The 15,302-nt window shown below is 41.0% G+C and overlaps 1 protein-coding gene across 2 annotated transcripts in view; it reads right to left on the bottom strand.

The window, feature by feature from the left end:
* Positions 1-15,302, bottom strand: part of LOC137371036 (sciellin-like) — a 77,349-nt gene that overhangs the window by 31,641 nt on the left and 30,406 nt on the right. For both annotated transcript variants that reach the window (XM_068032938.1, XM_068032939.1), the window contains 3 exons: positions 14,795-14,860; positions 9,796-9,861; positions 680-715 (listed from right to left, as the gene is read on the bottom strand). In XM_068032938.1, the coding sequence (XP_067889039.1) occupies positions 680-715; positions 9,796-9,861; positions 14,795-14,860 (168 nt within the window). The remainder of the gene's footprint in view (positions 1-679; positions 716-9,795; positions 9,862-14,794; positions 14,861-15,302) is intronic.

The following is a 15,302-nucleotide window of genomic DNA, read 5'->3' as shown; positions in this document are numbered from 1 at the left end:
CTTCCAACACCGAGATTGATAGATTTTTGTTAGAAGTACCAAGAAATATGAATCAAAGTCGGGTAAATGGAATTGAGGTACAGATCAGCCATGATCTAATTGAGTAGTGGAACAGACTCAAGGGGCTGAATGACCTACTTCTGTTCTTATGTTCCAATAAAAAGTTAATTATGGCACTGAAAAGAATATTGGCTTTCTATTTTTAACATATAAATTAATATCTTGGTGAGAGTACCATATGCTAAATCTGCAAGTTTGTCAATGACAGCAAAGTAGGAGGAAGGGCAAACAATAGGGAATACTATAAACAGATTCAAAATAATTAAATACTTAGTGGTGCCAATAGGTGGCAACTGCAGTTTAGTAAAATGTAAAAGAAGTATTAGTAAAATAATCAATGTGGAACAGTGAGTGGTAGAGTGCACTCATTAGGAAAGGTGTTCATAAATCATGGGGCTAAATACAAATTCATGATTCAAGATGAAACAATTGTGCCTCATCAACATGATGAGTCAAACGATTTTATTTTACTGTTGTGATCATAGTGAATAGAAATGTGAATTATTAAAGCTAAGCCATTATGATTGCTATTGCATGTCAATGAGGTCTCCAGGAAATCAACATTAAATGAATCAGGTCTTTTAGCTTCTGTGTAATTGGACAAGAATCAAGCACTCACATTTTTGGCAAATCATCTGTTTTGTATGAAGAGGTCCTATAATTGGTACAAAAAGAAGCAAGTTTTCAGGTAATGTCTACATAGCAGTATTATTGATTTCAATCATAAAAGTAGCATTATAATTAACCTGAAATGTTAGTTGCAAAAACATTGTCTATTGTTATCCATGGTATAAATGATGATAGACGTAAAATCATTTCAGATCATTTTATCAAATGCTCAACTCAGAATCTTGCAAATGTGTTGCAACGACATCAAATGATTTACAATTACAAGTGACAGCAGTAGATCAATGAATAATCTGAGGGCTACATGTCAGTTTCGTTATAGGACTGATTTTTTATTTGAATATTTTATTCATATCGAAAATTCTTGAAATTAATAACCGATCAAACAAAATTCTCTAAGTGCATCAGATAACTTAAAAAGCCTGGAGCAGAGGGATTGATTGTGAAGCTTGCACAAAGCTAGTTTTGTAAGTTATTCCAGCGAAATAAATGAGAACCCATGATGAAAGCCGAAGAACAAACAACCTAACCTACTGATGCGATGCACAAGAATGCTTTGTTGTAAATGTACCAAAATTAAATCCCAAAAATTATTTCTCATTATTCTGCAGAAGGCAGCACCCTCTAGTGGAAGTACAGCCCAAATTACTGTAAACTGTGCTGTCTTGCTAAAAACTGGGATGCAGACATCAGTGCATTAAGGATTATGTTCAGATTTCAAGAGCTAATTTTTAAAAATTCTTTCATGGTATGTGGGTGTCGCTGGCAAGGTCAGCATTTGTTGTCCATCCCTAATTTGCTATCCCAGAGGGCAGTTAAGAGTCAACCACACTGCTGTGGGTCTGGAGTCACATGTAGGCCAGACCAGGTAAGGACAGAAGATTTCCTTCCCTAAAGGACATTAGTGAAGCAGATGGGTTTTTTACAACAATTGATCATAGTTTCATAGCACCATTGCTAAAACTAGCTTTCAATTCCAAATTTTATTTTATTAATTAAGGCTGCGTTTGCTGACAACACAGCCACTAGGTGGCGTTGCACAGGCAGATGTGCAAATGCAGCCTGTTCAACTAAAACGTCAGAGTCAGCGACGTTCAGGCAGCTGCCAGTACTAAAGATGACGCTGCTCAAATAATCACAGAAAGGCAACGTACACACATGACAGCACACAATGGCTGGAGAGATCGGCTGGCTGGGGAATGGCTGGAGAGAGCAGGCGGGATGGGGAATGGCCAGAGAGAGTGGGCGGGGTGGGGAGAATGGCCGGAGAGAGCGGGCGGGGAGGGGCAGAACGGCCGAATGGCCTGAGAGAGCGGGCAGGGTGGGGGGCAGAATGGCCGGAGAGAGTGGCCGGGCGAGGCGGGGGTGCAATGGCCGGAGAGAGCGGGCGGGAGGAACGGCTGAAGAGATCGCGAGGGGGCGGGGGGGGGCGGCAATTGCCAGAGAGAGCGGGCGGGGGGGGCAGGAGGCGAGCACACTCGGCGCCACCGAGGTCTTCGGCTTCTCCCTCCCTGCTTCCCCCCACCCCCCCGCTCCCTCCCTGTTTACCCCCGCCCTGCACCGCTCTCTCTCCCACTTCCTCCCACCCGCGTTATGCGATGACGTCATCTGCGCATGCGACAACCGTTCCTGGTAGTGCGGAACACAACGCACGTGCAGAGAGCAGGAGCCCGCTTGCGCATGTGCACAGGTTGGCGCAGTCGGATGACATCCCCGCTGGCTGCGTTGTCAAGAATCACTTTGATTAATTAATTGAATTTAACTTCCACCAACCATGGTGAGGGTTGAACCTGTATCCCTAGGGCATTAGCCCCAGCCTGTGGATTATTAGTTCAGTGACATTACCACTACATCACCATCTCCTCCTATGTATACTGTATCGAGAATTATATATATATGAACGGCATAAAAGTATTTTAGTCAATGACTGTTTAAATTAATTTACCAAGCTAACACAGATTAGATGTAAAACTAAACTGTCAAGTTAAAATATGGAAATGCCATGCTGGTGTGTTCGGCAGCAGAAGAATAGACGAGGAGGAAGGAAACGTTGTGTTGCTGTAGTTTGTGTGTTTTATTGGTGTTATGTTAAAGAATACCAGCATGATCTGCAACAATCCATCAAAATAAGTTTAATATAACTTTGTAATACGTCAGGATAAATTATAACAACTTCAACAACAACCTATATTTAGATAGCACCTTTAATGTAATAAAACATCACAAGGCGCTTCACAGGAGCATTATAAAACAAAGTATGACACTGAGCTGCTAAAGGAAATATTAGGTCAGATGACCAAAAGCTTAGTCAAGTAGGTTGGTTTTAAGGAGTGTTTTAAAGGAGGAAAGTGTGGTGGAGAGATTTAGGGAGGGTTTTCCAGAGCTTGGGGCCTACACAACTGAAGGCGCAGCTGCCAATGGGTATGCACAAGAGGCCAGAATTAGAGGAGCACAGATATCTTGGAAGATTGTGGGCCTGGAGGAGATTATAGAGATAGGGAGGGTTGAGGCTATGAAGCGATTTGAAAACAAGGATGAGAATTTTAAAATCAGTATGTTGCATAACTGGGAGCCAATGTTGGTCAGCAAGCACACAGGTGATAGGTGAATGGAACTTGGTACGAGTTAAAACATGGACAGCAGAACTTTGGATGACCTCAAGTCTACGGAAAGTAGAATGTGACAGACCAGCCAGGACTGAGTTGGAACAGTCAGGTCTGGAGGTAACAAAGGCATGAATGAGGGTTTCATCAGCAGATTAGCAAATATTTTCTTGTACTCCACTTTCCCACACTGTCCCCAAATCCCTTGATTCACTTAGTGTCCAAAAATCTATCTTAACCTTACCTATACACAATGACTGAGCATCCACAGCCCTCTCAGGTTAAGAATTCCAACGATTCACAACCCTCCAAATGAAGAAATTTCTCCTCATCTAAGTCCTAAATGGCCAATCCCTTACTCTGCTACTATGACCCCTAGTTCTAGACTTTCCAGTTACAAAGTTGGCTGAGTGACAGGAAACAGAGAGTAGTTATGAACGGTTGTTTTTCGGACTGGAGTACATAGTAAGGTTCCCCAGGGGTTGGCGTTAGAACCCCTGCTTTTCTTGATATACATCAATGACTTGGATGTATAGGGCACAATTTCAAAATTTGCGGATGACACAAACTTGGTAGTATTGTGAACTGTGAGAAGGATAGTGATAAGCTTCAAGAGGCTGGTGGATTGGGTGGACAAGCGGCAGATGAAACTTAATGTAGAAAAGTGTGAAGTGATTCATTTTGGTAGGAAGAACAAGGAGAGGCAATATAATTTAAGGGGTACAACCCTAATGTGGGTGCAAGAACAGAGGGACCTGGAGGTATATGCGCACAAATCATTGAAGATTGCATGGCAGGTTGAGAAAGCAGTTAATAGAGCATATGGAGATCCTGGGCTTTGTAAACAGGGGCATAGAATACAGAAACAAGGAAATTATGATGAACTAGTATAAAACACTGGTTCGCCTCAACCGGAGTATTGTGTCCAGGTCTGGGCATCGCACTTTAAGAAGGACGTTAAGGCATTGGAGATGGTGCAGGAAAGATTCATGAGAATGCCTCCAGGGGTGAGGAACTTCAGTTACTTGGATAGGTTGGAGAAGCTGGGGCTGCTCTCCTTGGAGCAGAGAAGATTAAGAGGAAACTTGATGGCGGTGTTCAAAATCAGGAGGGGTCTGGACAGAGTAAACAGGGAGAAACTGTTCCCATTGACCAAAGGTGCCAGAACCAGAGGACACCGATTTAAGGTGATAGGCAAATGAAGCAACAGTGGCATGAGGAAAAACCTTTCTAAGCCACAAGTGGTTAGGATCTGGAATGCAGTGCCTGAGACTGTGATGGAGACAGATTCAACTGAGGCCTTCAAAAGAGCATTAGATAATTATCTGAAGAGAAAAAATTTGCAAGGCTACTGGGAAAAGGTGTGGGAGTGGGACTAGGCGAGTTGATCTTGCAGAGAGCCGGTACAGATACAAAGGGCCAAATGGCCTCCTTCAATGTAGTAACCATTCTATGATTCTAAAAATCTATGATAGACTAAAGCATTTTATCAACCCTGCACTTGATTTATTAAAATGCAGTGATAATGTTTGCAAAACATGACTGTGGTTAATGGCTTTGGTAAATAAGCTATTGTTATGAGAATGGATCAGCATCTTGGATTGCTGCACAGCCAGGTTCACTTATGTATTTATTCACTTAGGGGTAAATAGCTTACTGCTTATACCACGACCACTGAACTCAGTGTGGATTTCAGTATGACTTCAGCTAAGCTTACTTTAATACGTGGAAACTGCTTTCTGACAGTTTTTGTGCAGGCAATAGACAAGACCTAATGATAACAAGGGTAACAATTCTTTATTATTGGCTAGTTTAACCATTATGAGTTTAATGATTTTTTTTTCACTTATCCAATTTTAATTACTTGTTACAAGAGGTCTGTTGAGGCTCTTTAATTCATCTCTAGCCTTAACACTACATCATAGCTTTTCAAACTGGGGTCCATGGACTTGGTGATCTGTGAGTTATAATGCAACAATAACCAAGAACTAATAATATAAGAAGGTAATAATTCATTACTTTTGCTGGATGAATTAGCTCACTGAAGATTATTGGAAATTAAAATTGGGAGAGATGCATAATAGATGACTGATCCAATATCAGTTGTTTTACACGATTTCCCAAAATCAAAATTACTCCCAATAAGTTAGTTAATTCACTGGGCAAGAGCAAAGGCTTCTAAAAATATGAGAGGTCAAAGGTACAGAAAACAAATTAAGACTATAATACGTGGTAGTATGTAGTATGGTTGAGTGATGCCTGAGAACTAAGGGGTTAATCTCTTCCCAATTTTAGCTCACTTGTTAACATATTTACATTAAATTCCTTCTGCGCTATTATAACACAATTGTTCACCCATTACATTTGAATGGGTATATTAGAGTAACACAAGATAGGATTTAAAGTGAATGTGCTAACCAGCACAGGAATATAGATGAAATAAACCCCTTGAGTGACCTCAGCCAAGTTAGGTCATGGGATTAATACTGGATTCTAGTCTTTTCTCACAAACCATGTCATTGAGTTGTAAAAGTGAACATGATTGGAGCACGGTTGTAATTTATTCTGTTGCCCTTTAGTATTGTTGTGCTCAGATCAGTCGGTCGAGTTATACTGGCCACTATCTCTACCTCTTGGAGGTGTGTTTTGCAGTGGAAGGAAACTGATTGCTTTCAGAGGAAAATCTTTGAACCATTTCCATTAATATAACATCTTGGCGAGAAAGGCATTTGTCGGAGGTGTAAGAATATGGGCACTGATAGGAGAAAGGAGGATATGTGAGTTTTTAGGAGAATCTTGGAAGATATACCACTTTAATGAAAGAATACCAGAGTGTGGGACCTAGTTGGCTGAAGACACATCTATCAATGGTAGGCAGATACAGGAGGATGCATAAGAGGCTGGAATTAGAAGAATGAAGAGTACTGAGAAGGGCTGTATGGCTGTAGGAAGTTACAAAGAGAGGAGTGAGACCATGGAATGATTCAGACATAAGGATGAGAATTTTAAATGTGAGCTATTAATGGACTAGGAGCCAATGTACATCTGCGAATTCAAAAGTGATGGTTGAGTGTGACTTGGTGTGGTGTAGGATATGAGCAGCAGAGTTTTGGATGAGCTGACGTTTATGGACAAAGTAAAGATGACCAAGAAAGCACGAGAATAATTGAGTCTGGAGATGGCAAGAGTCATGAATGAGGGTGTCAATGGCAGATGGGTTGAAATAGGGACAGAACAGGGTGATGTTATGTAATAGGCAGTCTTTTTGATGGACAAGATGCGAGGTTGGAAGCTCAGTTCAAGGTCAAACAGAATGCCAAGAGAGCAGAAAGCCCAACGCAGCATAAAACAGTGACTAAGTAGAGGAATGTAATCAGTACTGACGTTATGAGGTTTGTGGCTAGGGGCTAAAGACAATGGCTCCTGTCTTTCCAATGTTTAGCTGAACAAAACGTCCATCGCTAACAGATCACAGTCCACTATTATAGATCAAGCTACACCACACTGCCTGTTCACAGGCACTACAGAGGGATGCAGGGACTTAACTTGCCTGTTTTCTGAGCTTGGCCAGAGCACTACAATTTACATAAGATGGGTCACCATATGGGTGTCAAATTTTGTGCAGACATCGATCAATGCAAATCATCCAACGCAGAATTCTGAACTCAAACAATCCACCAGCCTCAGGTAAAATTTTGACATAAAGCATCTCATAATTAGTTTCATTCTGTACAGTGTGTTCAGTATAATTTACATTGGGTAAATATAATATCAGTGTGCAAAGCTCCCTTAGAAATAACAAACCCATAATCCCTCAGAGAAGGGCCCAACTTCAGGGCAGCTTGTTAACAAAAATCAATAGGTTTTACTACAATCCTGTCATGTTTTTCACATTACTCCCACTTGTGCTGTTCCATTACTTTGTTTAAATTGTTCTTCCAGGCTTTGCTTAACTGTAACTGGCTATCATTGAAATCATTCTCACACTGCCGCTCCCAATAATTTCCAAACTCCAAACCCATATGTTTAATAAAATAGTCACTGTTTTCTTCATCCATTTTGTTGGTCTTTGAGAAAGCTGGCAAGCCAATTTATTAATTCAAGCAATCTCTGATATTACAATGAAGCTTCTCCTAAATCCTATTTATGCCTGTGTACCTATTGTATCAAACTTATCTATTTTGATCACTTGTACTGATTTCACACCCAGTTCCATGTTGGCAAGGCAAATTTTGAATGGGGCATGTTGTACCACAATTATTCATTGACAAGTGAATATATCTTCAAATTTCTTTCTACAGTCCTATTTATAGACCTAATCTTGTGATCATTATAAACTGATATAGATCAGATGTTATAATAGGCAAAACACTTATGGATGCTTATCACTTGTTATTAGCTGTTGCAGCACTAATATTCAGTGCTAAAGAATGGAGAAATGCAGTTCAATTCTGTAATTTACTTAGATTTGCCAGCTTGTGTTATTTGGTTGCATTCTCGCATCTAAATCAGAAGGTTGTGGGTTCAAGTTTCATTCTGGGATTTGAACATATGATCCAGGCTGACACGTTAATGTAGTATTGAAGGAGTGCTGCATTGTTGAAGGTGCTGTCTTTTGGATGAGATATTAAATTGAGGCCCTATCCATCTGTTACGGTAGATGTAAAAGATTCCATGGCAATTTTTAGAAGAACACTCAGCAGGTCAGGTAGTGTCTGTGGAGGGAGAAACCGAGTTAACGTTTCAGGTCTTCATCAGAACCTTGACCCCCGAAGGGTCATTGACCTGAAATGTTAACCCTGTTTCTCTTTCTATAGGTTCTACCAGACCTGCTGGTAGAACTAATTCAAAGAACTAATTCATTAGTTGTGAAATGCTTTAGGGTATCACAAGATTGTGAAAACTGTTATTATTTCTTAGATTCATATCTGACCTGTGCTAAGCCGAGAGACTCGCTGAGCAAGAGCTGCAGCACATCCAGCAGGAGAATGGAAAATCAGTCAATATTAGGGCGGCACAGTGGCGCAGTGGTTAGCACCGCAGCCTCACAGCTCCAGGGACCCGGGTTCAATTCCGGGTACTGCCTGTGTGGAGTTTGCAAGTTCTCCCTGTGTCTGCGTGGGTTTTCTCCGGGTGCTCCGGTTTCCTCCCACAAGCCAAAAGACTTGCAGGTTGATAGGTAAATTGGCCATTATAAATTGTCACTAGTATAGGTAGGTGGTAGGGAAATATAGGGATAGGTGGGGATGTTTGTTGGGAATATGGGATTAGTATAAAATGGGTGGTTGATGTTCGGCACAGACTCGGTGGGCCGAAGGGCCTGTTTCAGTGCTGTATCTCTAATCTAATCTAATTGTCTCATGGTACAGCATTCCACTCATTTGCTAGCCAAAGGAGACATTAGAAAATTTCAGGCCACATGCAGCAAGACCTGGACAACATCCAGGCTTGGGCTGATAAGCAACAGGTTCATTTGTGCCACTCAAGTGCCAGGCAATGACCATCTCCAACAAGACAGAATCTAAACATCTCCCCTTGACATTCAATGACATTACGATCCCTGAATTTCCCCCCTATAAGATCCTGGGGGTTACCATTGATGAGAAACTTAACTGGACCAGCCTTAAAAGTACTGAGACTACAAGAGCAGGTCAGTGGTTGGGAATTCTGCAGTGAGTAACTCACCTCCTGACTCCTCAAAGCCTGACAACCATCTACAAGGCACAAGTCAGGTGGGTGATGGAATACTCGCCACTTGCCTGGATGAGTGCAGTTCCAAGAACACTCAAGATGCTCCAAGACAAAGCAGCCCACTTGATTGGCATCCTGTCCACCACCTTAAACATTCATTTCCTCCACTACCGATGCACAGTGGCAGCAGCGTGTACCATCGACAAGATGGACAACAGCAAATCGCCAAGGCTCCTACGACAGCACCTTCCAAACCTGCAACTTCTACCACCTAGAAGGACAAGAGCAGCACACACATGGCAACACCAGACTTGCAAGTTTATCTCCAAGCCACTCACCAACTGACTTGGAACAAAATCATCGTTCCTTTACTGTCACTGGGTCAAAATCCTGAACCTCCCTCCCTAACAGCACTGCGGGTGTACCCATACCACATGGATGGCAGCAGTTCAAGAAGGCAGCTCACCACCAGCTTCTCAAAGGCAATTAGAGATGGGCAATATATGCTGGCCTAGCCAGTGATGTTCACATCCCAAGGATGAATTTAAAAAATTGAAATCAATAGAAATGGAAATCAGGCATTTATTTCTGCAATGGGCCCTGATCTGTAATGCTAGTTTTATGCCTAGGCCACAAGTTGTTAATCTACCACAGACTACTATATAATTATCCAGCCAAAACCTTCATTGATTAATATTTATTCCGAAGATCAAAAGGTTATATTTGTTATTATCAATATTAGATGGTGTGATATTTTTAAAAAACCTTTTTAGGTGGAAATATATTCCATGCTACTGTGGAATTTCCATCATACCTGGTTGTTCTTTCCAAACTTGAATACTTGCTTGTAGGGCTGTTGATGTCAGTGCTACCTGCATCTCTGTAAAATAAAGGACATAAGTTACAGAAAAAATCGGATAGCATAAAGCGGTGTTCTTTTTGCACTACGATCATAGCAGCTTTCAACCGTCAGAAAAATTCACAAAGCACTTAAAATTTAGAAAGCATCTTGAATAGAAAGCTATATAGTCATTTTTTGCTTTGGTAGAAAATAAATAACTAGTAAATTTAGGGACTGATAACAGGAAGTCCATTTACAGGCAAAGAGTGATCAATTTGTGGAATGGATTGCCAAATGGAGCAAGAATCCTAGATTTAGTTAAAAAAACAATTGGATGCTGCAAAGGGAGGATGTTTTAGTGGCATCCTGCTGCTGAAACCTTCATCTATGCCTTTGTTACCTCTAGACTTGACTATTCTAACACACAAATGGCTGGCCTCCCACATTCTACACTCTGTAAATATGAGATCATCAAACACTGTGTCCTGTTTACCCATCACCCCTGTGCTTACTGAATTACATTATCTCCTGGTTAAGCAAAGCCTCAATTTTAAAAATGTTATCCTTGTTTTTAAATCCCTCCATGGCCTCACTCTTCCCTTTCTCTGTAATTTCTCTCAGCACATCAACCCTCAATCCTGTCCTCTTGATCAGCCCAGAGTTTAATCTTCCACCATCGGAGGCTGTGTCTTCAGCTATCTGTGTTGCAAGCTCTGGGATTCCCTTTTTAAGCTTTTTGCCTCTCCATCTCTCTTTTCTCATTTAAGACATTCCTTAAAACCTACCTCTTTGACCAAGCTTTTGATCATCTGCCCTAATATCTCCTTATGTGGCTCCATGTCAAACTTTATTCCATAATTTCCTGTGAAATAGCTTGGGATATTTTACAGCATTTAAGTGCTAAATAAATACAAGTTGTTGTTGTTTGTAGGTTTCTAAGTTGTGTGATTCTCAAGCATGGTGTTGGGTTTTCGTATGTGTGTGAAGACACCCGGCTGATCAAAAAAAGTGGGGCTGAATTTGAAGCTATACGACAGCCACTAACTAAAAAGTACACGTCTAGATCCAAGAATGTGTGCATTCTAAGGATTGTTCTATTGTGGGTCTGCATTAACTTTTATTGCACTTCTAATAAACTGTTTGACTTGTCGATCTACACAAAATGTTAACAAGCTTAACTTGTGTACAAGAGGGACATAGTTTGTTGTTATATCTAAACCTCATTAATATTTAAGGACGTTGCATTTAAAACGATAATTCTAAAACATCCCAAAATGACAGATGGCTATGAATGTCTATAGAACTTTATTACTTGGGTTCTCGACAAAAAGGAAAATCAATTGATGCAGTGATGGGTACAGATCCTATTTGCTATCAGAAGTTTCAACTTATAAAACAATATTTATCCATCATTTAGAATTACTTTGTTTAATAAAATTTGAATCATTGCTATGGCTACAGGTGTTTACATGACATTGCGAAATATGGAAGTGTGTGCTGATGTACTTGAAACTTTTACATCGCAAGTATATTCTCCTTATTGCCTCACTTTAAAATGCCAAAAAATACTTAAAATTAGACTACACTTGCTCATTGTTGACAAGTTCTTTGGCTTTGAATGTTCACATTATATCATCGCTTAAACTTCCTTGCGTGGTGACCATAGTTTAACCAGTTGTTTCAGCTTGATGTCACTGATACTCTCAATACTGCACTTATAGGAGATGTGTTAGGCAACAACATCAGCATTTTATCATGCTAGCATGTTGTTGAAATGCACACATCAATATATCTGTCTGATTCCTCAGAATATTTCAGAATTTACTGATACCATGACATACAACTTTCATAAGGACATAATGTTATGTGGTTACACAGCCAGTGATGCCAAATCAATTGAAGGATTTAAAAGAGAGAGATTTACTTGAGAAGTATTGGTACTAATGCATGTCAAGAAAAAGCAGGGACATGGGATTAAAAGATCGAGCTCCCTTAGCTAACAAAATGGCAGATCATGCTGAAGGTCATAGCCTATTCCCTGTCCTATGTTCCTATGCCCTTCAACAAGCACATCAACACACATCATGTAAATTCCTGTTAGAAGGAAAGCAATTTGGTAGCAGTCTCATCAGATCAACAAGCAAATATCCCTTGAAAACATGATCATAAACTTCAAATAAGCATTTCCCAAAAAAGTGCAAATTATGATTTATAATCAGTGAATCAATTACTCTGATTTATACAACTGGTGTTTGTGTTGAAGAATCCTTTGACCTCACTGCACTCCAATGTGAAAAGAAATTTATCACAATTTGTAGTAACACCAAAATTATGGCCCCAAAATTCCATGGAGCCAATTACATCAATGGTGCTCACTTAGCCAGGACTTTTGCTCACAGATACTGACAAATGCTGAATTATGTGGTCAGCTCTTTTAAATATCGATTGGCATTTATGTAGCACAATTTCTCTGCAACGTGGAGATGGGGTACTTGAACATTAGGATAAAATCCTGCCCGTGGAGACAGGAATGGAGGTGGGGAGCACAGTAAATAGCCAGGGGTGGAATTGGATGGCGTGCCTGTCATCGTTCTGGTCCCCTGTCATTTTTCTCGGGGCGGGGAAGGCCGAGGATGGCCTTCCTGTCCCAGGCCAATTGAGGCCCCAATTAACGGCGACTTAAGGGCAACTTCCTGCCTCTGCTCCGATTTTACTGAAGTCAGAGGGGCCTGCCGCCACACAGAGGCACTGCCACGTGGGACCTGGCAGCCTCCTGGCGGGGTCGGGGTCCCTGATCTGGGGGCAATCCACAGCCCCCAGAAGACCCTCCTGGCAGAAAATGGCTGCCTCCATGGCAAGACCCCCACCACCTCCCCACCATCTTGCCGGGGTAGGCTTGACTGGACCCCAGTGGCCCCGACCCCACTTACCTGCTCCCAGGGTCTTTGACATCTTGTCCACTGCAGGGCTCCTGCAATATCAGCAGTGGCCACCGCTCCCAGTGCCGCTGCTGCTACTGCAGAGCTGCCATCCCTCCAATTGGCCAGCAGTTCTGGAGGCAGGACCTCATCCCTCAAGGGGACGATGTCCCTGATGGCGGGAAGTTAATTGGCTGTGAAATTCCAATGGGTCTCCGACAGAGGGCCGAGGTGGGGTCTCCTCTCGCCTTCCAGCCCGCCACCAGGGCCCCCATCGCCAGGATAAAATCCTGGCCTAGGAGTGTAGACGATGATAACAAAGAATGACTGCAGGTTGCGCCAAGTTGGGGGAGCAGCAAATAAGTAAAAAGGTGTTTGGTATGATGAAGAGACCATCAGGTAGCTGTAATGAATGGTTCATGTTTGATTTTATGCCACTTTTCAGCGGAGAGCACCTTAAAAATATCCCTTTTGAAAAGCACCAGTTGTATAAATTATCTTTATTAGGAGTGATACAAACATACATGATCCATGAGCAACCAATTAATACTGTATTATCAGGCCCACTTTACTCATGTAAAGAACAACATGTATCCATCACTCCCGCCAAGCAGCCTCTATTTTAAAAGTGATTCAGAATGGTGGGGCAATTTCTTGCATTCAACCGTATGCAAGAGCCTCACTGCAGCTCAGATGGAGCTGACTGGTATCACAATTGGACATTTCTACCTGTTCAGGATTTCTTCAGATCTGTATCGGTTGAGCACAACTTTACCATGGAGCCCATGAGCTGGCTCTGAGTTGCTCACAAAAAGTACAGTTCTATACCTGAAATATGCAAAACTAAATAAATTTATTCAAAGCTTGTGGTCTTCTATCGCACAGCAGTATCATAGGGATTAAAATAATGCAAGTCTTTGTTTCACCACTGTAATAAAACATCTGCTTTCTGCATAATGCAAAGCTATATTAACAGTAATTGACACAATTATGTTAGCAGATTACCTTCTCTGGTTTGAATGCATTAAAGGCATAAAGGGTGTAAAATAAGCAACATAGCATATCATAAGTCACCCAAGCCTTCCTCAAGGAGGACATTCACTGGGTGTTGGTGTTGGCATTTTGGTTGGATTTGCCATCTTAGCTTTGAGTGTGACTTTACAACAACAACTTGCATTTATATAGCACCCTTAACATAGAAAAACAGACCAAGGCCCTTCACAGAAGAGTAATCAGACAAAAAGTTTGGTGAAAGCGGTGGGTTTTCAAGAGGGTATTAAAGGAGGAGAGGGTGGTAGACAGACGGAGAGATGTTGGGAAAGAATAATTTCATGCATCTGACTCTGTAGAGGATGATCACTGCAGCTTAGGTGAAGGTTGCCAATGTCACAATTGACATTTATATCTGACTGATACCCATTGCTGTGAGATCGCTTGTAAGGTCTCAGCCAGAATGACAAAGGCACTAATTGCGCACGTGCAATGCTTTAATATGCACAGTTGTTCCGCTGTTGCTATATCCACTCCGCATATAAACCAAGAGTGGATTCATCAGCAGAACCAATACGGTTACAGAACTGCTGAAAAATCTGTTGTTATTTTCCCTCAATACCCATTTCTGACATGTGAGGGTAGAAATATCAAAATTCAAGAGTAAACAGTTAAGATATTTGTACTGTTAACCCATCTTCATGATATCCCCACAATGCTTCTCCACAGCTTCATTCTAAATCTACAATGGTATTTATTTATGTATTTATTTTTGTTTTTGAAGCAAAAACTAATGTTGTCAAAATAGAACAAAAGTCCAAGAGTGATGGTGTTTAGAGAATAAACCATTTATACCTTTTAGTGATTATCATAAATTTTGTGGTTGGATGCCTATCTTCTATAACCACAGAGCCTGACTTTCACCTTTATATAATTCACATGAGCTACTGACTTGTGAACTTTCACTCATGTGTTATTGGGTCAGTTCAGTACTGTAACTCCATGGGCTTCATAATGTAACCTCCATTTTTCTGTGCCCAGTATTATTGTTGTCGTGCTCTCACCTTGCAGGTCTATCCAAAGTTGAAGCCCGTTGTGGCTTGCTGAGATCAGCAGTACCACTCGTATTCCTGTGCAAAAAAAAAGACATAAAACTATCAGTGTTAAAAAAGAAATTCTACCGTTAGTACATTTTCATATTAATTCATCAGATGTTTATCATTGCAGTCTGCAGTAAAGGAGCTAAGAAAGCAAAAATCCAAAGTGCTAAAAACCTTGAAGAATTGGAAATGCATAGCATATCAGACAGATTATCATTTCAGTTGTAACTCTTCATCGTGTATCTTTCTCTTTCATCTGTTGTGTCCCACTGTACATTTCAAGCACTTTAATTTTATTTCCTATTTGCAGCATTTTTCTTTTTATCTCAACAGCATTCACTTTGACCATAAAGATCTAAAAGTTGCCATCACTGTTTTCAGGTAGTTATATACATTATTTTGAGAGATTTTATTTTGGTTTAGAGTACATTCTGGCCCAAATTTCAGCAGGATTTTAATTCCAGTGGAAGTG

The sequence above is a fragment of the Heterodontus francisci genome, chromosome 6, assembly GCF_036365525.1.
Source record: "Heterodontus francisci isolate sHetFra1 chromosome 6, sHetFra1.hap1, whole genome shotgun sequence".
Lineage (NCBI taxonomy): Eukaryota > Metazoa > Chordata > Chondrichthyes > Heterodontiformes > Heterodontidae > Heterodontus > Heterodontus francisci.
The sequence above is the reverse complement of the archived record's forward strand: the minus strand, read 5'-3'. Positions and strand labels throughout refer to the sequence as shown.